Here is a 26,545-nt window from a genome sequence, read left to right on the forward strand (position 1 = left end):
TGGATTTGAGGTGGATGTAAGGCTGGACGATACCATACCATACGGGACGAGACGAGACGAGAGAGACGAGACGGTGCGCAAGAAGAAGCAGAAGGAAAAGGAAAAGCAAACGAGCAACCGCGCGCGAACTCAACGAGATATGATATGCGCCATTACCCTCGCCCTTACCCTTACCATCGACATTGACATTGACATTGACATGTCCACACACCATGGCACGAGCTGGAAATCACGCCGCACATGGACCTACTGGAAGTGAGACGGAAAACGGACCTCGAGAGACACACGCGCAGGCGCAGGATGAGCGCGCTGCTGGTGTGCATGGAGTAATCGAGACGGCGATGAGAGAGGGAGGTTCTGCATCGCATGGTGATGCTGTTGATGATGCTGGTGGGGGTGCGATGGGGTTTGCGACAACGACAGCGACAACGACGACCACGGTACCGACGACGCAGACGACGCAGACTTGCGCAGACGAAGATGCACTGCGCGCTCCTAACCCCCCCGGGCTACAACCGCGCGCGGACGAGGAGGCGCGCCAGATCAGGTTCTCAGAGGATGGGGAGGCCGGCGCTGGGCGTGCGCATGGGACGTGGGGTGCTGGCAAGGTGGCGGCGGGTGCTGGCATGTCGGAATTGAGGGTCGCGACACGCGAGGTGGGAGAGGATGGGAATGAGGGAAGTGGGATTGAGCAGAGCGGTGAAAGTGTGCATCCCAGTTCGTCTTCACCTTCACATGTGACGAATCGAGCGGCGCTTTCACCCACGCCGCCTACAGCATCCAAGGGCCGGAGTCGGGGCTACTCACTACGCAGCGCTCTGTTTCGCAGAAATGTACACGATACGGCGCAGGCGGATGGACATATCGAATTGCAAGAGGGGGTTGGTAGTGCAAAGGCGCAAATGGAGTATATTGACGAACGGGGACCGTCAAAAGGTGGAAATGCCATGGTGACAGTCACGCCAGAGTACGAGGCCTATGTTTCGAGTGCTTCGGAATTGTCAAAGACGGCGCTTGGCACGGGACCTATTGCTCTACCTCATCGTCGCACGGGACGCGATATCAAGGCGCGATACGTCACGATAGTGAAGGAGTTGGCCGAACAGGCGAGGAAGTTTATCCTTGGAATCAAAGATGTACCGCCGAGTAAAGACGGACGACACATCCTGCTCGATGCCTATCGAAGTCAGCCACTCCAAGACGAGCGAACTGAGCAGCCATATACCAGCAATTGGATCCGATCGACACGCTACTCGGCCTGGAATTTTGTGCCCCGGCAATTGGTGGCGCAATTCTCAAAGTTGGCGAATTTCTACTTCTTGGTCATTTCCATCTTGCAGATGATTCCCGGTCTGAGCACGACGGGCCAATTTACGACGATTGTCCCGCTGCTGTTCTTTGTCACCCTGTCGATTGCAAAGGAAGGCTATGACGATCTGAGGCGATATCGACTTGACAAGGCGGAAAATAATCGCCAAGCCCACGTCTTGCGTGCTAATGCTCCGGTCGAGTTGAAGCGTGCATCTACAGATGGCATCACCTCGCCTTCGCCCTCGCCAGATGCACTGCATTGGGAACCCATCAAGTGGCAGGATATCAACGTGGGCGACATCATCAAACTCGACCGCAATGATGCCGCGCCTGCTGATCTAGCTCTCCTCCATACCAAGGGCGAGAACAGCGTGGCATATGTCGAAACCATGGCCCTTGATGGAGAGACCAATCTCAAGTCCAAACAGACACCCGCGTTAGTCTCCAAGACCATTCTCGACGCCGAAGATGTGCTTCGAACTACTGCCGAGTTCGTGGTGGAAGACCCCAACCGCGATCTCTACAGCTTCGAAGGCCGTGTCGCCGTAGACGGCAAGCAAGCCCCTCTCACACTCAACGAAATCATCTTCCGCGGCAGTATTTTGCGCAACACTCCAGAAGCCATTGGCATGGTCATCTACTCTGGCGAAGAATGCCGTATCCGCATGAACGCCAACAAGAACCCGCGAATCAAGGCGCCCGCGCTCCAAGGCCTCGTCAACCGCATCGTCATCCTCATCGTCGTCTTCGTCCTCGCCCTCTCCATCTTCAACGCCGTAGCCTACAGAGTCTGGCAGCGCAACGAAGACGACATGTTTTACCTGTCCAACGCCTCCGTCGCCTTCTTCCCCAGCTTCACCTCCTTCATCATCATGTTCAACACCATGATTCCACTCTCCTTGTACGTCAGCTTGGAAATCGTCAAGTTGGCGCAAATGTTCTTCTTGCACGCCGACGTGGACATGTACGACCCCGTCTCCGATACTCCGTGTGAACCGCGCACGAGCACGATCAACGAGGAGCTGGGTCAAGTCAGTTATATCTTTTCGGATAAGACGGGCACGTTGACGGATAATTCGATGAAGTTTCGCAAGTTGAGTGTGGGTGGGGTCGCGTGGTTGCATGATGAGGATTTGAGGAGGGAGAGGAAGGAGGAGGAGGAGGAGGAGGAGGAGGAGAGAGGAGTCAAGATGAAGGAAAAGGAGAAGGGAAAGAGGAGGAAGGGCAAAGGGCCTGCAAAGGTGAAGGAGAGTGGGAAGGAGGACACTGATGCCGTGGTCGAAACGGTGTCGGATGTCATACTAGAAGAAGATGCAGGACCACAGTGGAAATCGAGTGCGAAGCCAAGCAAGACATCGAGAGAATTGAGAACGCAGGATATGCTGCGATACATCCAGCGGAAGCCGCACACCCCGTTTTCGAAAAAAGCACACATGTTTCTGCTCTCGTTGGCGCTGTGCCATACTTGTCTCCCGGAGACCCAGGAGGACGGCGAAACCCACTTCATGGCTTCATCGCCCGATGAACTCGCCTTGGTGCAAGCAGCACAAGACATGGGCTTCCTGCTCATCAACCGCGATGTGCAATCCATCACGCTCAAGACGACGCCCGCTGGCCCCGACGCCGACCCAGTCGTAGAAACGTACGAGATCTTAGATGTCATCGAGTTCTCCAGCAAGCGCAAACGCATGTCCATTGTCCTTCGCTTCCCGGACGGCCGCATCTGCATCATCTGCAAAGGCGCGGACTCCATCGTCCTGCAGCGTCTCAGACTTGCCACCCTTGCGAACAGGAAAATGGTGGAGATTGAGCGCCGCGCAAATGCGAGGAAGAGTATGGATGCTCAGCGTGTCATTGCTCGTATGAGTGAGCAGAATGAACGGCGGGCTAGTGGCCTGGCTGGAGGTCGGAAGAGTATGTCACTGAGCCAAGCCGCGCGTGCGAGTCTGAATTTGGGTCGCCCGTCTTTTGCACGCAGTAGTATGGGTGGAGGGGGCTCGCAGTCTGTGAGGGATGACGTGGATCAGTGGTTGAGGGAGAGGGAGAACGATTTCCGGGATGGCGACTCCGTTGATGAGGATACCCCTGCGCAGACGCCTCGTCCCTCGGGCCTGGGCCGGTTCTCAATGGCTTACACTGCGTCGGCACGAAGCTCGATGCAGCTTGAGGAAGTGGAATCGCTGGTCGATGAGAATGTGGCAGGGGATGAGACTGCAACCATTGAACGCTGCTTGCAACATCTCAACGACTTTGCAACAGAAGGGTTGCGAACTCTTCTCTATGGATACAAATTCCTGCCAGAAGCAGAGTATCAGACGTGGAAGCGAGGATACCTGGCCGCGACAACAAGTCTGGTAGATCGCACACGGCTGATTGAGGAGGCTGGCGACAAGATTGAACAAGACCTCGATCTCTGCGCCGCCACCGCAATCGAAGATAAACTCCAACACGGCGTTCCTGAAGCCATCGACAAGCTGCGACGGGCTGGGATCAAAATGTGGATGCTCACAGGGGATAAACGCGAAACTGCAATCAATATTGGCTACTCTTGCCGCCTCATCAAGGACTACTCCACCGTCACCATCCTCGACCACGAGTCCCCAACCCCACTCCTCACCACCCTCACCACCGCCATAACTGCCATCTCCCACGGCCGCACCGCCCACGCCGTCGTCGTCATCGATGGCCTCACCCTCAGCAAAATCACCGACGATCCCACCCTCTCCACCCCCTTTCATGACCTCGCCATCCTCGCCTCCACCGTCCTCTGCTGCCGCGCCTCGCCCTCGCAAAAAGCCCTCCTCGTCCACTCGATCCGCAAACGCGTGACAAACTCCATCACCCTCGCCATCGGCGACGGCGCAAACGACATCGCCATGATCCAAGAAGCCCACGTGGGCATCGGCATCACAGGCAAAGAGGGCCTCCAAGCCGCCCGCACCTCGGACTACAGCATCGCCCAGTTCCGCTTCCTGACCAAGCTGCTACTCGTCCACGGCCGATGGAACTATGTCCGCACGTGCAAGTACACCGTCGGCACCTTTTGGAAGGAGTGGCTCTTCTACCTCACACAGGCCCTGTTTCAGCGCGAGGTCGGTTACACGGGTACAAGTCTGTACGAGAGCTGGAGCCTTAGCATGTTTAATACCCTGTTTACTTCGCTCCCCGTCATCTTCATGGGCGTCTTTGAGCAGGATTTGCGCGCAGATACCCTGCTCGAGGTCCCCGAGCTGTATGCCATTGGCCAGCGCAATGGCGGCTTCAACGTCTGGGTCTACCTGCGCTGGATGGTCATGGCGACGGCCGAGGCCATGGCTGTGTATTTCTTAATGGTTGAGGGTTGGGCCAAGGGACCGGCTTGGCTGGCCGATGACAGTGTGTTTCCCATGGGTATGGGGACGTATACCGTCGTCGTCATATTGATCGCTGTAAAGATGCAGTATGTTGTTCCCCCACCCCTCCCCCCTCCAACCCCCAAACTAACCCACCCTCCCCAACAGACTCATCGAAACCTCCCTCAAAACCGCAACCAACGCCCTCGCCCTCGTCCTCTCCATCGGCGGCTGGTTCCTCTGGAACATCCTGCTCTCGGCCCTCTACAACCCCGCCTCCAAAATCTACTACGTCCGCGCCACCTTTCTCCGTCGCTTTGGAAATACGGCGCATTGGTGGTGTGTCACGCTGCTGGTTGTGGCGGTTGTCATGGTTTTTGAGATGGGTGTTAAGACGGTGGGCGTTGTGCTTGTGCCGACGGATGAGGATGTTTTTAGGGGGTTGGAGAGGGGGAGGGGGGTTAGGAGGAGGGTGGGAGATGGGGGTGCGGGTGTTGGTGGACGCATGGAAGAGGAGCGGCAAGGTGGTGCTGCTCGAGATGAAGAAAAAGAGCGTCGGGAACGCGAGCAGGAGGTTGGGGATCTGGTGAGGAGGAGGGTACATACTTCTGGGGATACGGTCGCGATGCAGGGACCCCTGGTAGGTGAAGGCGCGGCGGTGGATAGCATGTTGAAGAGTGGGTTTGGGGATGTAAAGATTAGGTGATGGGCGTTTCTTTTCTTATGCGATATATACCATGTTGGGTTTTCTTTCGTATACATATATACATGGTACTCAGGTTTATTAATTTTTTTTCCGTTGTATATTGTATATCTTTTGTGCCGGGGGAGGGGTGTTGGTGTTGCGCGATACAATATATGCGCGGAAACGGACTTGGAGTGTTGCTTTGTCGGCGTCTAACGTCTGCTTCTTGTGGCAGCTGACAATAGCAAGAGTATCTCGGCTTTTTAGATCGGATTGATTTGATTTGATTTGATTTTCATATATCTCGAGGATTGCTCGAGGAATAACAAGGCGCGTTTTGTAGGAGATTGAATCATGCACACTACACCAGCAAAAAGAAATTCGCGGTCTCATGTATCAACACCAAATCCAGCAAGAATTAAACTCTCCTTCTCATGTATCATCGGTAACCCAATTACACCGTCTTCATTCCTCATATTCTCCAAAAGGTGGTTTTTTTTTAAAAAAAAAACCCCCCTCCCCGATCAGAAAAGTCCAAGACCAAGCCCTGCAACACCAAGTAACATACCCACAATATGGCCCGTGGGGACAACAGCACCAGCCGTAAAATTGAAAGAATTGGTGCTTGAAAAGAGCGCGCTGCTTGTGCGGTTGATGGCGCTAGTGGTGGACCGCGTTGACGCAAGGCTTGAAAGGAGTGGGGCGCTGGACGAAGACGAAGGGCCGGGAGACGTCGAGATACCTTTAGAACTGGAATTAGCAAGGCTATTCGAAAGAAGCGCAGAACTGGATGAGGATGAAGTATCGATGCTGCTTGAGGGAGGCACATGGCTACTAGACAATACCATTGCACTGGATGAGGTGAGGCGCGGTGTACTCATGGCCATGGGAGGTTGACTGCTGGAAACAATGCCAGAGGACAGGATAGGAAAGGGGGGATTACGGGACATGACCGCAGTGGAAGGTGGCGGTAGTAGTGTTGATGAAATACGCTGCGCCGCACTTGAAAAAGGTACCACGACTGAAACAGCTCCCGTAGAAGTTGGCAGCTCATCAGCTTGTGCGACAAATTTCGTCAACGTGCCAACGGTTCCCCGTGTCTTGAACATGGTCGTCACTCGTGACGAGGTACTCGTTTTATCCGTGGCTTTGGCGTTTGGGTCACATGCACCTGTTCCAATCGTGCTGCCCAGCTGTTCCGTAACGGTAGCAAGGCCGTTCAAGTACTCAACCACTGTCGGGGCGACAAAGTCTGGATTCGGGATTTGATCGTACACGACGATCAGCGGCTCGTAATTCGTCGGCGAGGGCAAAGCCAACGTGAGTGTGGAGCCAAGGCAGACTGTGCCAACGGGTTCGACGGAGATGTGGCTGAAGGTTTCGTACACGGCATAGGTTGTGGGATAGGTCAGAGTGATACCCGAATAATCCCAGGTGAGGGTTGGGTCTGGCGGAATCACGCTGGTGAAGAGCGAGGAGCTGACTGGGATGCCGTCGGGATTTGTTGTGATGAACAAGGTGACAACAGGAACTTTGACAGTAGATACCACTACAACCCCCGGATACCCCAACTGTGTTGCTGTGACGTCGATTTGGCAGTCGCTTGTGCAAGAAATTGACGCTGAAGATGTTGAGGAAGGACTGGGTGTCAACGTCGGTGGAGTTGTCGTTGGCAAGACTTGGGTTATAATCACAGTTTTGGTGATAAGCGCAGTGGATATCGAGACAGAACCAGGGAGTGTGAGCGTTGTTACGGAAGTAATAGGCAGCAATGTGATCGTAGTGACCACTGTCGAAGCAGGTAAAGTCAAGGTCGAAAGTAGCGTCGATTCTGAAGTGGTCACTGGAACTTGGGTCGTTATTGTCGATGTAACAGGAGGCAATGTGATAGTTGACAAAATGGTACTTGGTGGTAGCTGTGTTGTGATGATTGAAGCGCTTCCTGGGACTTGCAATGTCGTCGTGACCATCTGTCCTGGCTGTGTTGTGGTGCTGATTATGGTCTCGGGTGGAGCAACACTAGTTGTAGTGAGGGTAACCAGCGGAAGTGTCGAGGTTGATGTTACCGTTGACACGATTGTGCTTGCTGGTAATTCTGTCGTGATAACCTGAGTCGAGGCTGGCAATGTCGTCGTTGTTACAATGACTACAGGTGGTAAGGTCAATGTACTAAGTTGTGTGCTGATGCTAAAAGAAACTTCAGTCGTCGTCTCGAGTAGAGTTTGTGTGGGCCCAGGAATGGATATTTCAACCGTTTGCGTTAGCGAGATAGTGTCAGTAAGCGTCAGGGTCTCTGTGACTGTCGCAACGACAGTTTGTGTTGAAATCGATGTCATTCCAGACACTACTACACGTTAATGAATGAAAACGAATTGTCAAGAGATTTTCTTACGTATGATAGTGGTGGGGACATATTCAGTGGTTACTGAAGTCGTGACCTAAGCTTCAGTCAGCATGTTCTTTCTTGTGTGGAAAAAGGCCAAAGTACAGAGGTATAAGTTGTTGTTGTGATGCTGAAATCCGTGGTTCGTATAATTTCAGTCACCTCTACCGTCGTCGGCACTAGTGTCGTAACCAGCGAGATCTCCGTTGTTGGCTGGAAACTAGTTTGAGTTGTGGGTACGAGCTACAGGGTGGTCAGCTATGACTGCGCGCAATCGATTCCATTGAAACTCTTTCTTGGACAGGACAAGGTTCGACTGCTGATTCTAAAGCCCAATGCCGAAGGCCAGGGGGTGTGAAGAGGAGGTGCTTACGGAAATAGTCCTGAAAGTTGTCGTCTGAAAGGTTAGTAGAAATTCTTCTCATTAGGTTCTCGTAAACTCACATATGTCGTGTACTTTGTTATAGTGTTTTGTCCCGGAACTGTCTATGAACGGCGTGAGTACGATGCTGCGGAATCTTATAACGACTCTATACCTACAGTGGTTATATTGACACCGGGCCGGGTGATTGTTGATACATCAGTCTGGTCAGAATCAGCAGGGAGTTTGAAGTCGATAAGCATCTTCTTTACCTTGGTTTCCGTTGTTGTTACTTTCTTAGTGTTCGTCACTGTAATATACTCTGTACATGTCGTCGTAAATTTGGAAGTCGAGATAGAGGTGGTGACATATCGCGAGGTAAGTGTTAATCTCTTCGTTATAGTAGACGGTCGCGGACAGCCCGAAGTTCCTCCATTGGTGATGGTGACTGTTTGTCTGCTGCAGGTATTCGATGTCGGAGGCTTCAAGGTTGGGTATCCATGTGCAGAAGCAGGGTCACCATATGCAGCAACTTGAAACTTCTCTTTCGGGATTGCTGTCACAGAGGGTTCGGATGACTCTGTCGCCTTGACCCCAAGTACCGTTTTGTTCTTCTGAGAAAGAACTACAACGCCACAGGTCAGCAAGAAATGCCACCGGATGTGCATGCTTGAAGTGAGAGACTGCTGAGCCCGCCGAACGAGTGGCACGCGGTTTGAGGCTGAATGAATCAGTGATGCACGTGACAACTATGGCGCGCTTCGGACATGCAAGATGGTCTGAATAGTCTGAAGTTTAGAGAGAGTATAAACATATCATTGTTGATGTGCACAAAGCATGGAAGAAGAGGTCCTGGTCGAGTGCGTACGCTTTGGTACTCTACCAATATGAGAGCGATGAAATGATACATACCTTTCCGGAAACGACGGACTGAATGCTATTACTTGACAAAGAGAGAGAGTCTGCAGAAGTGCGTGGCTATAAAGCAATGGTATAACTAGTGGGCAATTGCATAAAACGGCAGCGTACAAATGACTCGAGCGAAGGGGACTTTCCCAGCCTTGTTGGCAATCCTGTTTACTGGGACTTGATCCACATGCGCGGAGAGAATAATATCCAATCCGGGGTAGTGATCGACTTTCATTTGGGAGCTGCTCATTAGCGAGGCGGCCGGATGTGTATCAAAGTAGCTGGCCTAGTAATGCCTCCTCGGAAGCCAAACATATCGGCAAAAGTGAGTGTTATATCACCGCAGACTGCGATTACCATGAGAGATGAGATGCCAGGATATGCTTGGAGAGACGGTATAGCATCCGTATACCTCACCAGGCACACAGTTTTGCTCGGAGCCATGAATCTAGAGCGCTGTGCATATGTGGTGATTGCTGACATGGTCATCACAAGAGCCAGATCAAGCTACTACCTTTATCCATGTGCAATGAGAATATGCATCTTGCCATCTGCATTGATGCCGCTTGTGAGGTCATTGGCAGGATATATCCGAGGGGCGCTTTTGCAGTGGCCAATTGCCTACCGGTACGGTAACAATGAAAGGAACGGGAGAACAAGGGCAGCCTTTGAAAATTTGCCCAATGACCTAGATTCTCACGCTCGCAACAATGAAATAGTATTCCTAGAGTCAATGTGGCAATCATCGACGCCCGGGGATAGTGGCACGAAAGTAGTGTGAACGAGAAATGTACACTTGGGCTAAAGGTAGTGATGCACGTGCAATCGTCACCCGTAGCCGTGCACTAGGTACCTACCTATAGTTAGGCGGGCATGGGGCGTCGCGGCGATCAAGAACAGTCGTCTCCTTTCATCTATCAACGTCGACACTCTTTGTTCCCCCAGCCACCTCACCATTTCAGCAGCGATTCTGTGACCTGCCCTTGCTCAACAATCGCCTCATGCACAGTACACGGCAGCACTAGCCTTCTTCCTGAGCCCAATTATCCCCCAATAGCACTATTGGTTACATAAGATGCAGGACCTGACCGGTAGAGTCGTTGCCAATGTCACCACAGGCAATCTGCAACCATAAGGTGCACTGGTGGAGGTTTAACCCCGCGCCTGTGGCACCGGCGATCATTCGACAAAGCAACCAAGTGAGCGCCTTTAACATGTGCCCAGCCAGGCGGCTCATTCGGCCAGCGCAGTGGGCCTAGAAGCAACCCTGCCTCACGCTCGTTGGACAGTGAGTCCTTCTGTAAAAATACGCGGCTCTTTCAAGCATCTATCGCTTTGACTCCAGCCAAATTAGTCATATCAGCGTTAGGTCATCCTACCTATCGATCGTTGACTCTTGTGGTTTCTTCACCTTTTGTCGTTGCTTTGAGGTCTTGCTTCGGTATTTCAACTAATATGCACACAATTTGACTATGGCTTTCGAAAAACGTGCGTCGGCAGTCACAGTGCTACCTACCCCCCTGGATGTACCTGTGAGCGGAGACTTTGATCGTGATGACGGCAAATGGTCCAGTTTTCACATCAATATCGGCAACGATGGCACAGGCACGGGTCAGAATTTCAAAGTCCTGATATCTACATCCTCATCAGTAACACTTGTGCCACAACAAGCGTCTTGGTGTGACACCGAATGCGCGCTGCAGCGTGGCGTACAGCTCTTCAGAGGTTCTTCATCTCGAGGACTAGAGATCACCAGCTCCAAAACATGGAATGAACTAGGAAGTTACGAAATTCCTCTACCCGACTGGTTTACAGCGAATTTGACTCTAGATCCCTCGGGCCTGCTCCCAGGAGCAACCTTTGGGGAGGACTATGTTGCAACTGGTCAAAGTGTGGCGAGTACTCGGAAGTCCCCAAAGCAGTTTGTAGGCGCATATCCCGACAAAGACTTCTATATGGGCTGGCTTGGACTTGCAGTGGGCGAAAATGGTCTTACAAATGGAAGTCTCCTTAATTTCCTGGATAACCTCGTCGCCACAGACGATCCAGTAATACCTAGTCGCTCATTTGGGTACTCTGTGGGAGCGCATTATCGTCAGTATCCCTTCTTTTCATTAGACCGGTATCTAACCATGGACGGGAATGCAACTGGATTCGCGACAGCTGTACTGACCTGTATCAGGGAATAATCAAAGAGGTGTTCCTGGATCACTTGTACTTGGCGGCTTCGACAGTTCCCGATTCACAGGAGATGGCGTCTCGATCAACATGCCAAGCGCACAGGATAACAGCCTAGTAGTTGGTGTTCAATCCATCTTATATAAAACGGATCCAGCCGTATCGACGATTACGCGGTCTTTCACAAGCAATGAGGAGCGACCCGAGGGGGGCTTCATGGCAGTCATCGACTCAACCATACCATATCTCATATTACCCAACGATATCTGTGGCTTCTTCGCAAAGGAATTCCAGCTGACTTACGACGAAGTCTCCAGATACTATCTGGTCAATGACTCTGCGCATACAAGCAATATTCAACGGAACCCAACGGTATCTTTCAAGATTGGAGTTGGGGACCAAGACAGCGCTCAGGACTATACAAACATTGCCCTTCCGTACGCAGCGTTTGACTCGCAACTCAGTTCGCCCAAGGTCAACCAAACAACACGGTATTTTCCCATCAGACATTCGGATGGTGGCAAATCTGTCTTGGGCCGAACTTTCTTGCAGGAAGCTTATTTGATTGTTGATTATGAGCACGTCAATTTTACAATTGCCCGGGCGGCACTTGATGATGTCCCCACTTCGAAGCTCGTTCCCATATTTCCTCAAGATTATGTCCCTCCATCCCTGAACAATGGAAGTGGTGGAAGTCAGGGACTTGCCGCTGGCGGAATTGCCGGTATAGTCGTGGGTATAGTGCTAGCCTTCATCATTGCTGGCATTGCAGGGTTAGTGTTTTTCAAAAAACGACGTCGTGCCAACAAAAAGGATTCATATCACGAGAGTTCTGAAGTCGACGCCACGTATGCTGGCAACGAAGTCAAATATCGACGTGTCTCTGAGCTCACTGGATCTGAGCTTCAGTCACCAAAAGGCTCGGCAGCAGGCTACTATAGTTCTGATCCCAAGGCAATCCCTCCTATCAGCGAGATGTCTCCCGAAAGTACACCTGCCGAATTGTACAGCCCGCCTGCGGACGGTAGGGATACTTTTGATTACCTTGTTGCAGGCAGAGTTCGACGGCGCGGCGCGACGAGAGACCGAGACTCATCTGGCAACAATACGCCACGTACGCCCATTGCCGAACTATCAGGGGAAGGTGCTTTAAGTCTAGCATTCAACGAAAAGGATCGAGGGCCCAGCGACATCTCTCTCCAAACAAACATTGACGAGGTAATTGCGAACGAGCGATCTTCAGACACAAAAGCTAGCGCGGAAGTCGCGAGCTCAAGTGTCAAGCCTGGTGAGCCAGCAACAGCGACTGGGATCGCTCAGGCCAAAGTTGATGCCAGTACGGACGCCAATTCGACCGAAGATGAACAAGGACAACAGTCTACGACCGAGCGGAGACCTTCTCACACCAGAGACTTGAGCGATATCACCATACAGAGCGATAGCACTGCCGTGTCACAGCCCACACCCGGGGAGCTCGAGCACTGGGCGCGAAGTGGAAACCAAGGACCAAGGCGACCGATGTCACCTTGACGTGCTTGGAAAGCCTTGGTTTGGCTGTTTTTTGTGTTCTTGACAACACTTCTTCCCTGTTATAATTCCCTTCGTATATGTATTGACACGCGATGATACCCACCACTACACTCATTATTTAGATAATATGTAGTACAACTACACTAGCATAACCTCAATGCAACAAACTGCCTTCTTGATGTTATACAGCATAAGTACTTCTCGTATATAGCATGATCTCGCGATTTCGCGCATACACCAACGTTCCAGCAGTATACACAACATCTGCAGCCATCTGACCCACCATCATCGAAGAACACACCAATAGCAGAGACCTCACTCATGTTACCCCCGTCTTCACCTGCATCCGTGATGATTGCTACCAGTTCAACACCAGCACTGCATACAGGGAATCGATAATCAATATAAAGGCTCGCTTTCCTATCGCACAGGAGAACAAGCACTACGTCTGCAGCAACGACCATGCAAGTGTGCTCATATGCTATTATAGCTTCTATAGCACTGATCCTTACTGCAACTGCAAAGCGTCTAGGTCGTATTGTAACGATGACTGCATATGTTGTAAGAAGGGTAATCGCAAGGCTGAAAACCCACCATATACTCCGCGCTAACAGCCTGCTGCTCTCATCAAACCACTTGGTCTCCAAGCTGTCAAGTGTGGTTGCACAACATGTCATGCCACCACCATTGGCCAGCCGTTCGCATTAGTAGATCCTGTCAGAGCGAGCCACGATTCTCGCGCCACAGTCAACCCAGCCCAATACCTCCACCATGTGCGTAAATACCGCAAGTAACCTCCGCAGTCCCTGCAGTACGTTTAGCCAAGCCATATATATCAACGTGTGGCTAAACATTCGCCACTTTTTCATCTAGAATGCGGTTCAAAGCTACCGCGAATTCAGTCATTGAGAACCTCAACGGCCAGCTAGCGGTACAGCACCGGTACGTGCGTTCATATGAGTGCAGTAACGTATGTAGGTGCGTGGCACAGTTACCCAGGTCGGCAAAAGATATCGGTAAACGCAGTCGGTGTTTATTTTTGAATTCTCCAAAAAGAAAAAAAAATTTGTCAACCGGGGCGGCCGTACCTAGAATTTGGTTACTGCTTGGGCTTTGCGTGTCCAGCTGACGGGCGTATAAGCATGGCCACATATAAGTGGCTTGGTCGTCCCGAGGCGGGGGCCAGGGCTCCATAAAACCGATGTCTTGTAAGGCTAGGTATTCTCTAGCCGTTTATGTGATTGGAATATCGGACGATATGAATCGGGAAGGTGCCGCCGAGTAGATGTTCTCATGACATATTGCAGAGACGAGGCAGTAATTTTGGCACAATGCTGTTGGGATGGGTGGTTAGACGTCTGGAGCTTCTCAAGGATGATTATTTTGTGAGCGCGATTAACAGGGTGTATGGATGAGAGAAAGATGGTTAGATAGTGAAGTGATATTGCACGCCTGTGCCGCAATAAGCCATACTATGTACGTTGGATTATCAAGGTACCGGTGTAAGTGCGGGTGCCTGACCGGAGCTTATAGGATATACCCGCTGTCGACAGATATCTTGGTTCCTTTTTTCATGACTCGTGCATCATTGAGTATTGAATTTGGGCGATGTTCATATGGATCCTCTCTGAAGTCTATTGGTGTAGTTTGTAGACGTCGAATTAAAGCCTAATTAGACGTTCGGTAGGTACAAGCTCAGAAGGCTCTGGGCACTATGACTCCTCTGTAATGAGTCAAAGAAACCACATTATGCTGAGTATGCAAGTCGTTTGAGCTGAACTCCATTGAGAGAGGAAGAATTCGAGGTGGCTGCTGCCTGTGAGTTATGAACAGTGGGATCTGCTGAGTTTTTGCTACTTCTATTCATCTCGAATCGATTGATCTCGCTGGCTCCATTGTTGGAAAGGCTTCATTTGTTGCAGCCAGGTTGAGGAATGACATGGGCCATTGCATCACAGGAGTCCAAGTCTCATCCACGCCATTAAAGCAAGATCTCATGAGGCGATCACCCCATCCCCGCAGATACCAATATCGTGGCTCCGCAACGAAGAACATTGTGACATAGTGGCTTAGTATGGCCAGCGCACCAGGTCGTTGCTGCCGCATGTACGTCAAGAATGTCGGCTTCAGACGGAGTGACCAATTGAACAAGAATCGCAATTCTCGATTGTCGACTTTTGGAGGTGTTGCAATCGCAAGAGTCGCCCTTAGACTGGCGATTGCTTCGAGGTATGTTGTTCTTTCTGAAGCATCAAGGTCCTGCTTATTCTGGACAAATGTAGTCAAAGCAGGCAATAGCTCCCCTAGATCTTGTAGGAGAGGCTGGGCAGGTGTATCTTCTTCCGAATCACTAAGCATGGGAGCAAGAAACGAGCCCATCACAAACTGATATGCGATTGCAAGGACATGGCCCATACCCTGCATGAGGCTGAATATGTTCAAGATATCCTCGACCGCAGAGCTTGAGCTATCAGCGAGAGGCTGCCCAGCTTCGAATCCTGTGGATGCAAACACACTCAATGTGAGTAAGGTTGAGGTTGCCAAAATCGCTGTGGCTTCGTGCGGCTTTACGTTGTGCAACCTTTCCCGGACTCCTCGAATCGCCAGGTCTTGATGATGTATCCCACATGTGTAGTACCCGGGTCCTTGGTCCAGGCTCTGAAAAGCTTTATGGAAAGCGGAAAAGGCAAGGATCTCGTGCATGAGAAAGGTGTGAGCAACAGCGTGCTTTGGAGTCTCCACTCTCCACGCGTGACGCATATCGTCCCGCAGTGAGAGCACCTCATGTGCCTCTGTCGACCAATGGTGCATGAGTTCCAAGTCCATTACCCATATGTCCGACTGTATAGCTTCAGGACGATGAAGAAACCTCGACAAGAAGGGAAACTGATCTGGTTGGGAGGCTGGTGAGCTTCCTTCCGAGATAGCTGATGTAGAAGTCCCTTCTCCAGAGGAAGTGGTGGGCGTATTCAGAGCATGGTCAGTATGTAAAGATGAGGATGGTGTTGTCGAGTCATTCCTCTAAGGCATGGTTAGTACATATGTATGACCACGGCTACTGCCACGCACTATCACAAATGCTTCACTCGCTGGCTGCTTTGGGCCCTTGTGAAGATTGCTGCTTCCGGACGACGCACCGGCCAATGGCTGAGACTCAGCATTTACCAGGCTGCATAGGACGCCATGTCGTGCGCAATTTGAGCATGGCCTGAGTTCGTCACACTACGACACATTGAAGTTAGATTTAGGTTTTGGGCGGTTTGGGAGCCCTGGCGTGACGTTGATCACATACCTTCACATGACGAGCTTTGCATTGCCTACAGCCGAGTCTAGACCTAAATTCGGTAGATTAATTAGTCAGAGGTCAGGTAATATAGGTAAACGTCTGCAGACGGTGAAGATTGGACCAGCCACTCTCGGGCTTTTGGGCGGGAGTGGCTGAACAGTGGGGCGTACTTTTTGTGGCCAAGACGTGGCATAAGGGCTACAGCAAGCGTGAACTAGCCGATCGCGATAAAGAAATGTCACGAATCAGTCGAAGGCCTCCTGTGATCAGCCTCGATATGCAAAAATTGCTGTTGCCGGTAGAGCGAGGGAGGAGGCGAACGCGAGCGGCAGCGCCGGCAGTCTTTTGGAGGACCCGCGTCAATCTTTTCATAGGTACATGGGTCAGCTCACGCTAGTTGCACGTAATCAAAACAATCAAGAGTAGCTATGTTGGAATTGGTCGCGTTCGGAGATAAAATGCCAAAGATATTTCTTGTATGCCACATATCCTACCTCATCTATCGCCCTGGACTACCATGCGCATACTCGGGACACGGGCCATCGCGACGCCTTCGTGTTCGAAAAGGGCCGCAGTTGGCTTGCCGTCGCATGGTTCAACATCGATACCACACACAATGCGCGTCTCTCATCGAAGCGATTGCCTTCTACATATGAGGATCTGATGAATGCAAAGAGGTTCGGTACCTCTGAGTGGCATCATTTTTTTTGCTATTTGCATTCGCTTATCATGGTCGCAGGTAGGTACCGGTATGGACCCTGCGCTTTGACTTCGAACCATGCGGCATCGACCATTCTTGGCAAATGAGAGAAGAAAAGGAGAGACAGTCGGCGAGACACTTGAGACATGCTTTGCTCAACAGACTTCTGGGTACGTATGCTCGGTTGGGGTAGCAAAAAATAAGGACTCCGATATGACCCTAACTGAGTACAGGGAGCCAGAATTTTGATTCATCTAGCTGGAGGTCTCTGGCACTGCCGCCGGTAGGAATTGTGCGATCTATTATTAGGTTTTTGTCTCAACTATATGGCCATTTTATGGACGAGTCTGTGGTTCTGATATGATTTTGTTGATTGAAAAATGACGCCTCTTTGTGGGACTTCCTGACCTGAATCAAAGGTTTCAACTGCCTATCCCCAGTTCAAATCATATCACAATCCTCTTGACCAACACCCTATCATATATCTGCTTCTCAATGGCCGATGATGCTACACAGAGTCGATGGCGATGGTATCCTCGAAAGTATCGATAGAACAAGCAGTGAAAACCCTATTTGTCTATTGTCTGCCACTTTGCGTCTTCATCTTCGTACACAAGCATCGCATTGACGATCCGAACAAACTTCCTCCTTTAGCGCCTGTATAACCTGCGCTCAGGCTAAACTCCCGTGCTATCCATTCCTCAGATTCTCACAAGCCTTAGATGTATGGCGAAAGCACCTCGAGTTTCCGGGACGCTGGTCAACCTCGCAGAGCAGAACCCTGGGAACGCAATACCACACTTCAGGAGTATTATTTGAGCAATTTTTATACATCACCAAACTTTTGATGTAGCACTACAAATAATATTGACGTCCAAAAAGCTTCCTCTCGTCCAACGTCGTTATTAGCGTTGAGCAAATTCATTCATAAATCAGCCAAGGTCACTTGTCAAACGCCAGTGAATTTTCCGTCAGGACTTTTCGTGCACTCTCACCATCAAGACCCACTTTTACATCCTGCGACCAAACAGCAGTCTACTCTTCCAAGCTCTGTTCGTGCATAGTGATGCAACGTTCACATCAGACTGGGCCCATGCTCAGCTATGTGAAAGGAAAACGAAAGTCTGCCCTGGCCATATGTAACCCATGAGTTCCTCCAACTCGACATATCTCCATAACCTTCAGGAACAGAAGTTTAAACTACAAGATGCGCCCAGTCAATAAAATACAGCAAGCCACCAATGTCTTCGACGTTTCGGCTGGTCTTCAACAAGATTTATCCATCGAGGACGATGATCACTCCAATGCTAGAGACACGTCGTATCCAAGCGACACCACTACAGCATCTTCTGACGATATCGAACAGTTGTCAGAAGACGATCAAATGTTCTTCGAATTCTACGATCTTGTTGTCAACGAAGAACAAAATAGCTCTGCTCCAGTCTTTTCGCGTGTGCTGCTAGAAAGCATATGTGACCAGAAGCGAACCCTCGTGCGCGATTTCGATCTGGAAGACGAAGAAAGGACGATCCGACATCTTGAGTATCACTTTTCGAGTGTTGAAGTCACAAAAGTCTGGCAAGACTATCACAAGGAAGATGTGCCAGAATGGCTACTTGTGCGGTATCCAGCACGTGTTGAGCTGATTCATGAGTTTCATTCAAGATTTGGCAAATACTCACGGCATATTCAACTTCTCCAGAAATACAGCGATCTGGATTCGGTTACGCATTTACTTACGCCTTACTCTTTTGAATCTTCCAACTCCTTCAATTATATTCTACTGGAGGAACACAAGGATCCAGGCGTCATGAAAGCGTACCATGTAGCTTTAAAGATAGCCATGGCCATCTGGCTAGAAAGCGACGCGCGCGACCAGTTTCAAATGATCATGTCAGCAGCTGCAATAATATCCAACCCGATTAAGCGAATAGTTTGCTTTGGTCTAGGTCAGATCCAGTTCACTGATAATGCATGGAACGGTTCTGTCCTGCAGCATTTAGCCGTCTTTACAGTCATCAAAGTACTCGAGACAAGATACAAGGAATCAGGTCTGGACAATAGGCCTATTGACATCTTGTTCCAGGACCCATCATACGAAAAGAAGGACTGGATTCTCGTTCGGGAATTACATCGGGCCATGGGTTGCGGTGAAATCAGCAAGGTGTACTCAGTCACTGACCCGGAAGGTCTGCTCGCTGTGGACACCAACACGTTCGTTGTTACAGCTTTTCTCCCCTTCAAAGTACCGCTAATGCAGATCGTCGCAGATCTGTTTGCCTCTTCTTCAGGTCCGGCTGCTTTTATTTGCGACAAGATGGCCTTGGATACCACTAAGTGGTACTATAAATTGCACGATCGTGACTCTCCCGCGGTGGCGAGATTTTTTGCCCAACGATAATTGCGACTAGACCGTGGATTTCCAGATGATGAAAACGAGATAGGGCTAAAGCAGAACACAAAGGGCAAAATAGACCCCTGCTACTGGCTCTCCAAGATGGATTTGCATGTACGTAGGCGGGTGTAGAGTTTTGACAAATTGTTTGCATACCTGGTTGGGTCGCGTACCGGTAGCGGAACAAATTATACGGTATTAATCGTAGTTCTTTGTTATCACGCAAATCTTCATGCATCACGTGCATCACCGTTCTTACCAAATCTTAGTTCCATTGTCCAAAAATTGTACGTCTTCAAAGAATACGTTAATCACATGTTCAGTCCAGGAACTACAAGTAGCTCAGTGCAGCTGTCGCACTGGGGAGAAAACGAATCACTCGCGATGAGTCGAAGTACATTCGGCGTATGTCTTCCACCAAGCATTGCTAGACCTATACAGATGCATTTGCAGTCTAAGATATATTGATTTTAATAGAACTGTTCCTAAAAAAAACTAATCCAGGCAAATTGGCTCTAAAAATCGCTTTGAACAGATCCTCCAGGTCCTGGTAGAGCGATTCATTGCTGGGTGCATAGGCAAAACGTAGTTCGACATTATTATCAACATGAGCCTCTTACGGTCTTGCATTTTGCCAATGAATTGTCTTTGAAATACATGGAAAGCATTACGATCTTTGTCATTTGTTTGGTGTTGACTAGCAAGTGAGACTTTGTCGTCGCACTGCCGTGATTAGAGACAATGATGCATCAAAGATAAGAACATCTGCAGCAGCAAATCTTAGCCCAGTACCCTGCATTGAAATCATTCAATATTTTGCGATAATATTTTTATCTACCATGTGATCTTAAAGCATGGGTCCTTGCCTTGGAATGGTGTTCTCCCGTTCCACGGTCCTCGATGCTAGTGGCCCTAAGTACCTACCCAACCATCAAGGAATATTTCGCATCCCACAAGATATAAAACAATGTTATATCCTTAAGGACAGAGTTATCTGCTATTACGACCATCTATTGGAACCAATTGCGAACTGATCCCATACTATCCCTGTTGCACTTCTGAACCCTTTGTGTGTCGCACTTCCATAGTCGGGCGATCGTGTTGTCAACGCACTATGTCAATTATGGCCTTTCACACCCAGGACTATTCTACGCCCAAAGGACTCCAGCTAATATACTATCATGTTGGCACACCATTTCGTGCCTTTTCCCTATATATCTTCTTCTCGAAACGCTCAAATCATTTCACAGACTTGATCACTCAACCAAATAATCTCAACTCTACGACGACGAACCACCTGAACACTTAACTAAATATGTCTCTCCAAAACGATAGCAGAGCTTTTGCAAATCTCGAGAGCCTGAGCAATCTCCCTTTCAACGCTGTTACGGAGAACGATGGCATTGAGTATCAAAGAAGCAACGCAAGCGAAAGCCTAGATGATGGGGGACCAGAGACAGATTCTTCTGACGATGATCTCGATGATGATGATCTCGATGACATGTTCGACACATTATACGACTTGGTGGAACTAGACAACCACACTCAACCTCTCTTCACTCGAGACATCCTCAACCGATTCGCCGAAGAGCAAGCTTCGATCCAGCAGCGGCTCAAAGAAGGTTCAACCCCATCTACCGTGGATTCCGTCACTGGTCGGGGCTCAAATGGACAACCCTACATTCTCTGGACCGCTAGTCAGGACAAGCGGCAAAACACAGTCTTTGTTGAATATATAACAAGAATTGACTCCCTGCGTGCCTTCCAGGCTAAATTTGGTAGTGTTTCAGCACGCCTTTCTCCTTTACTTCGATATAACACGGACAAAGCAGAAGTCGACAAGAAATGGATACCCGTACCATACTTCTTCACGACATTAGCTCGTGCTTTCGACACCGAACATCTCAACAAGCACAAAGAAATGAATAACTGGGTCAACATCTTGAAACGTACTAAATCACTCTGGCAAAAAAGTTCCTCAAGGAGCAAACTTGTCCAACTGATGTCGGCGGCGACACAAACTACGCCCATCAAGAAAATCGTCTGCTTTGGTCTTGGTCAATTGAGCCACGACAAAGCTTATTACTCGTCAGCCATCCAGCACATGGCTGTCTTCACAATGGCAACCTGCCTGAATAAGATCAACAAAGAGAATGATCCAAACGCAGTGCCTATCAAGATCATACTGCAAGATCCATGTTATGTTGAAAAGGATCATCAATTGTTCAAGTGGCTATATGCCGCACGAGACGATGTTGAGTTTGTTTCCGACCCTCAAGGACTTCTTGCGGTTGACGCGAATACCATGGTGGTCACAGCTCACCTGCCAGTCAGTGTCCCGCTCATGCAGATACTCGCTGACCTGTTCATGGATGATGCAAAGACAGGACCGGCGATGCTGCTGTGCGACATTATGCACCTGGACGTCAACAAGCGGAACTACTGCTATGCGGATCGTGCGGCACCTCATGTTGCACACTGGATTACTTCTGGCTACGAAAAACTCAAGCGAGGATTCAGTGACCACGTGTTGGAGCCAGAATTGCGGTTGGATACTTTTGGCGATGGCAGTCACAGGAACATGAAGTACTGGCTGACTGGTATGGATTTCTTCATCCGAAAGTAGCTTTTACTTGATCGTCTTGAAGGTCAATGTATCTCCAAGACTACATTATTAATTGATTTTTATTCGACTTTTTTTTGCAAATGTCCAGACTATCTCCACTACAGTAAAAAATTGTTTACTGTAGAATGGTACGCTAGGGGTTTACTATATAGGTGTAAACTGACCTCGTGTATACCTATAAATAGGTTTAAAGTGGTGGTTTACTTTTATTAAAGTAGTAGTTTACTTTTATAGTAGGGGTTTAAATTAAGTATAAAAAGTAGTTTTATTTCTATTATACGCTATAATACCTAACTAAGACTAAAAGGGGTAGAAAAGATTAGCTTCACGCTATACGCACATATGACATAATAATTAGTCATGATATTTTTACTAATAGGAGGTGGTGATAATAGAGGTGGTGATAGAGGTGGTGGAGGTGGTAGAGGTGGTGGTGGAGGTGGTGATAGAGGTGGTGGAGGTGGTGATAGAGGTGGTGGAGGTGGTGGAGGTGGTGATAGAGGTGGTGATAGAGGTGGTGATAGAGGTGGTGATAGAGGTGGTGGAGGTGGTAGAGGTGGTAGAGGTGGTGAAGAAGATTAAAGAAAGGAGGGGTAAAATACTTAGATAGTTAGTAGGAAACTAGTAGATTAATAGAAGTAGAAGTAAAAGTGGAATACATAGTATAGTAAACCCTATTTAGGTTTACTTCTTCTACCTAAACCACTTCTTAGTCTACTTTAGATAAATATGGCTACTGTAAACCGGTTTTGTACCGTAGAGCTCCAAGATACATTTGTAATGTGTGCTCTGTTGGTGAATTTGCACATGACGGTGACATTGATATTACGATCACGGCAGGCTACATGTGTCTATCGTATTCCTTTATCGTATTATCCATTCTCGCATGAATAAACATCAGACTCCACAGGGAGCTTTCGTAATTAGTAATGATCTGTGAAACACATCGCGCAACACTCAGCATAGAGTCCATATGCATTTGTTAACAATTCCTGGCTTAGCGCGCTTACGTGGTCAGTATCAGAGCATTAGTGCGCGGTACAGTACTGAATATCTCCGCTATGCCAGATCTGCGCGTGGTGTGGCGCTCTTCTAGAAGCATCCATGGACAATGGGCTATTTTTGGCAGATACATATGTATAGCTGTCACTCCGTTATGGGTAGGATCCGAACAAGATCTCTGCAGTATCCGTCATATCGTGAGATGCTTTTATGATATTTGCTTGCCTTGAGTTACCAATTTAGCACCGCCACAACAAGCTTTGGCGCTATCCCTACCCCAGACATCCGACCAAGGATCATCCAATCAGATAGATACCGAAGATATCCCGAGATAACGTGACACGTCCTTGCCACAACCGGGGCTGAGTCGCCCTTAAGCGAGGGCGCAGTTTATATAACCATAGAATTAGCGCTGCGTGAACTTGTATTTAGTATAGGGTTAGGCCGTGCCAAGCTCTACTAGCTAGCTAAGCAAGGTTAACTAAATATTATACTATAAGATTTTATAATATATTCTAAACCTATTCTAAATATATTCTATACTAGTAATACTATAAGCTACTATTACTATACCTATTACTAATATATCCCTCTTATCCTATATAAGCAGATTAAAACATATTTAGAATATATTCTTAATAGGTTATAGAAGCACTATTAATAGTACCTTACCCTTAGCCGCGTCCTAGATAATATTAGGGCATAGCCTGTGGTTAGCCCTAATAGGGTAGTTAAGATAGAGAGTAGAGAGCGCTACTACTATACTAAGATTAATAATAAGGGCACCTTATATAGAGTAAGAATAGGTTCTAAATGTATTCTAAATAGGTTCTAATATTCTTAGGCTATTCTAGGTACTAGGGGCACTCTATATACCTATGCTAAAAAAGATTATAGGCTTAATATAGCCTACTATAAGGTTAGTAGGGTTAAGAAGACTAGCTAGCCCTCTATAATAGAGGTTTATAAGGTAAAGAGTAAATATATTATTAACCTATTCTTAACTTATTATACTAATATATATAGACTTCTATATAAAGGTTATATATAATTACTAGAATACTCCTTACTATAAGTTATTTAGAATATATTTAAAACTTATTACTAATATATTTTATAGAAGTTCTCTAAGCCTAGCTAGTAGCTACTATAGGCCCCCCTATAAATACTAATACCCTCTTAAATATAATTTAGAAGAAGACTTATAGTAGCTATAATAGTAATAAGGTATAGCCTATAAGAACCTATTAAAAACATGTTACTAACTTATTATAGCTTAACTTTATTACTATATCTACCCTACTAAGGATTTAAGGTTATTAGGTTCCTTATACTATCTATACTTATAATTATCCTAGCTATAGTAAGTTATTTATAATATATTATTAACCTATTCCTAATATATTTTAAGACTATTACTTTAATACTAGTGTAGACCTTACTAATTCCTGCTAGAATACTACCTAGTTCTACTTGCAGTATGCTTTTATAGAGCCTAGGGAGGATAGGGAGGATAGAGAAGATACTAGAGAGGGGGAGGGAGATAATAATAGTAATAAGTAGGAATATATTAAGAATATATTAAGAATAGGTTCTAATAAATAATATATAATAATATATAACCTAAAGGGGTAGTAGTAATTATTAAAATAAACTCTCTACTCTTCTCTTTTTTTTTTCTATCTACTAAAAGTAAAGTACTATTTACTTTTATAGGGTCCTTTAATAGTATATAACTTTTTCTTTTTACTTTTATAGGTATTATAAAGCTCTAGTAATCTCTTAGATTAAAGAAGAATCTAGTATTTATAGGTGTCTAGCTATAACGTATTATTAATATATTCTAAATATATTTTAAGAGACTAGACTTATATCTCCTTTTTACTACTTTTACTAAATATTATTTATAGTGTAAAGGGGAGCAACTATTTACTCCTCTTCTTTACTCTCTACTTCCTCTTTAGCCTCTACTCTAGCTACTACTTCTTATTATAGACTAGCTATCTTAGAGGGTTCTTAAACCTTAGAGGAGGCACTTAGTATAGTCTACTCTACTAGCAGAGAACGTATTATTAACGTGTTTAGAATATATTCTTAAGTATTTACTATTAAGCTCCTATAAAAGATCCTTGCTTCTATAATACCTTATATTATAATTCTACTATAGTTTACTAGGGCTATTTAAACCTTAGGATAATACCTCTTAAGGTAGTAGATAAGATTACCTCTATTAGAGAAGTAATACTAAAATAGTTATTAATATATTATAAACATGTTCTAACTTGTATATATATATACTCTATAAAGTTCCTATACCCCTAATCTAGCCTAAATAGCCTAGTAGAAAAGCTTACTAGGAAATACTATACACCCTTTATTTAGGTAGGATATTATAGGAGAGAATACCCTAGTATTAGATAGAAGTAACTTAAGCTTAATATATTACTAGTATAAATCCTACTTAGTATTAGAATAAGTTTATAACGTGTTCCTAACGTGTTCTATTATATACTAACTTTAAAAGATCTTTATAGACTATATTAACTAGTTATATCTAATAATATTAGGAAAGATAGATAGTAAAATAGTATTAAACTCTTAAATATAAAAAGTTCTTATAGAGTATAAGAAGAAAGAAGAAAAAAGAGAAGAAGAAAGAATATATATTTATCTACTTATATATACTTATATAATAGACTAGAATATATTAAGAACTAGTTAGGAACTAGTTACTATATTTATAAACTAACCCTACTTTATATAAAAAGTAGCTATCTCTTTCTTAAGTTTAAACTATACCTTTTATAATTTAAATAGTGCCTTTTTCTATATAAGTTCTTCCTTATCTACTTTTAGCTTTTCTTTTCTTTCCTTTAAAGCCTAATTACTAAGAAGAGCCTTTTATTATAAAGTTTATAGTTATAGACTAATAATAAGTTAGGAACGTGTTATAAATATATTTTGTAAAGCATACCTTTAGGTTACTATTAGTAAAGGAGAAGAGCCTAGTAGTAGAGAAGATAGAAAAGGGGCTAGTAAACTTCTTTCTAATACCGCTCTACTACTTGCCCTCTAGCTTTAGGCTTTTAAGCGTGCTCTTTTATTTCTTATTAGGACTAAGATATATCTAGTTAAGTTAGATATAGTAAGACTTGCTTTATTATTATCTAGAGTGTTATTATTATTATAGGACGCGTTCTAAATATATTCTAAATATATTTTAATTAGTAAATATATATAATACTAGTGTAAGACTTACTTTCTCCCCTCTAAAGCTTTTTAAGGTACCTTTACTTAAGCCTATTAGGAGTTCTATAGTTATAGCGTATTCTAAACTTGCTCTAGGCTTTAAACTCTTTTATATCCTATAGATCTATCTAGTGTGCACTATATAATATTACTTATATAATTCTAATAGGTTAAGAATAGGTTATAAACTTACTTCTAAGTAGCCTTAAGAATACTTATATACTTACTAGTTTTATATCCTTTCTAGCCTACTTGCTTAGCTATATTTAAATAAGATTCTAGTTTTTTCTATACCTCTTTTAATATTTTACTATAGTATTGTATAATCCTAGTAGTAATTACTAGGTTTTTCTTATAGATTACCTAGTTTTAGGTATCTTTAGAGAGTTTGTATTCTAATTATATAAGAACAAGTTAGGAATATATTTAGAATAGGTTTAGAATATATTTACTTATATAAGAGGAGGTTAGCAAGCTAAAAGTATTCCTCTGCTATTAATACCTATAGTAATTTACTTAGATATAAAGAGGTAGTATTATCTAGCTCTCTTTTATATACTTTATAAATACTTCTTTATAGATATACTTAATAAAATCT

The 26,545-nt window shown here is 46.5% G+C and overlaps 7 protein-coding genes across 7 annotated transcripts; 5 read left to right on the top strand and 2 right to left on the bottom strand.

Moving 5' to 3' along the window:
- Nucleotides 1-212: 212 nt before the first annotated feature.
- On the top strand, nt 213-5,349 carry IAQ61_005395 (uncharacterized protein; the record flags this gene model as incomplete). The annotated part of the gene is made up of 2 exons (XM_003840173.2): nt 213-4,750; nt 4,812-5,349. 2 exons carry the CDS (start codon nt 213-215, stop codon nt 5,347-5,349), a joined length of 5,076 nt encoding a protein of 1,691 aa, XP_003840221.2.
- A 503-nt stretch (nt 5,350-5,852) lies between these two features.
- IAQ61_005396 (uncharacterized protein) lies at nt 5,853-9,231 on the bottom strand (the record flags this gene model as incomplete). Its single annotated transcript, XM_066096784.1, has 10 exons — nt 5,853-6,070; nt 6,272-7,672; nt 7,721-7,766; nt 7,817-7,954; nt 8,085-8,108; nt 8,156-8,197; nt 8,252-8,296; nt 8,345-8,793; nt 8,985-9,002; nt 9,102-9,231. The coding sequence occupies 10 exons, from the start codon at nt 9,229-9,231 to the stop codon at nt 5,853-5,855; spliced, it is 2,511 nt and encodes an 836-aa protein (XP_065953135.1).
- A 42-nt stretch (nt 9,232-9,273) lies between these two features.
- Nucleotides 9,274-9,762, top strand: IAQ61_005397 (uncharacterized protein; the record flags this gene model as incomplete). Its single annotated transcript, XM_066096785.1, has 1 exon — nt 9,274-9,762. The coding sequence occupies one exon, from the start codon at nt 9,274-9,276 to the stop codon at nt 9,760-9,762; it is 489 nt and encodes a 162-aa protein (XP_065953136.1).
- A 691-nt stretch (nt 9,763-10,453) lies between these two features.
- On the top strand, nt 10,454-12,689 carry IAQ61_005398 (uncharacterized protein; the record flags this gene model as incomplete). The annotated part of the gene is made up of 2 exons (XM_003840171.2): nt 10,454-11,075; nt 11,164-12,689. The coding sequence occupies 2 exons, from the start codon at nt 10,454-10,456 to the stop codon at nt 12,687-12,689; spliced, it is 2,148 nt and encodes a 715-aa protein (XP_003840219.2).
- Nucleotides 12,690-13,827: 1,138 nt separating this feature from the next.
- IAQ61_005399 (uncharacterized protein) lies at nt 13,828-16,414 on the bottom strand. The gene is made up of 4 exons (XM_003840169.2): nt 16,146-16,414; nt 15,982-16,024; nt 15,759-15,911; nt 13,828-15,710 (listed from the first exon to the last, which is right to left on the bottom strand). The coding sequence occupies exons 1-4, from the start codon at nt 16,166-16,168 to the stop codon at nt 14,553-14,555; spliced, it is 1,377 nt and encodes a 458-aa protein (XP_003840217.1). The 5' UTR covers nt 16,169-16,414; the 3' UTR covers nt 13,828-14,552.
- Nucleotides 16,415-17,860: 1,446 nt separating this feature from the next.
- Nucleotides 17,861-19,202, top strand: IAQ61_005400 (uncharacterized protein; the record flags this gene model as incomplete). The annotated part of the gene is made up of 2 exons (XM_003840168.2): nt 17,861-19,035; nt 19,087-19,202. Exons 1-2 carry the CDS (start codon nt 17,883-17,885, stop codon nt 19,200-19,202), a joined length of 1,269 nt encoding a protein of 422 aa, XP_003840216.2. The 5' UTR covers nt 17,861-17,882.
- A 1,183-nt stretch (nt 19,203-20,385) lies between these two features.
- On the top strand, nt 20,386-21,696 carry IAQ61_005401 (uncharacterized protein; the record flags this gene model as incomplete). The annotated part of the gene is made up of 1 exon (XM_003840167.1): nt 20,386-21,696. The coding sequence occupies one exon, from the start codon at nt 20,386-20,388 to the stop codon at nt 21,694-21,696; it is 1,311 nt and encodes a 436-aa protein (XP_003840215.1).
- Nucleotides 21,697-26,545: the final 4,849 nt, after the last annotated feature.

This window comes from Plenodomus lingam, assembly GCF_022343315.1.
Source record: "Plenodomus lingam strain CAN1 chromosome Unknown contig_22, whole genome shotgun sequence".
In the NCBI taxonomy this organism is placed as follows: Eukaryota; Fungi; Ascomycota; class Dothideomycetes; order Pleosporales; family Leptosphaeriaceae; genus Plenodomus; species Plenodomus lingam.

Bases quoted from the DNA above. Each gene is read 5' to 3' on its own strand.
- IAQ61_005399 (XM_003840169.2), bottom strand. From the start codon at position 16,168: ATGCCACGTCTTGGCCACAAAAA. The intron at 16,025-16,145 runs GTACGCCCCACT...TACCGAATTTAG, and splicing joins CCACGTCTTGGCCACAAAAA to GTCTAGACTCGGCTGTAGGC. The intron at 15,711-15,758 runs GTGCGTGGCAGT...ACCATGCCTTAG, and splicing joins CGAGTGAAGCATTTGTGATA to AGGAATGACTCGACAACACC.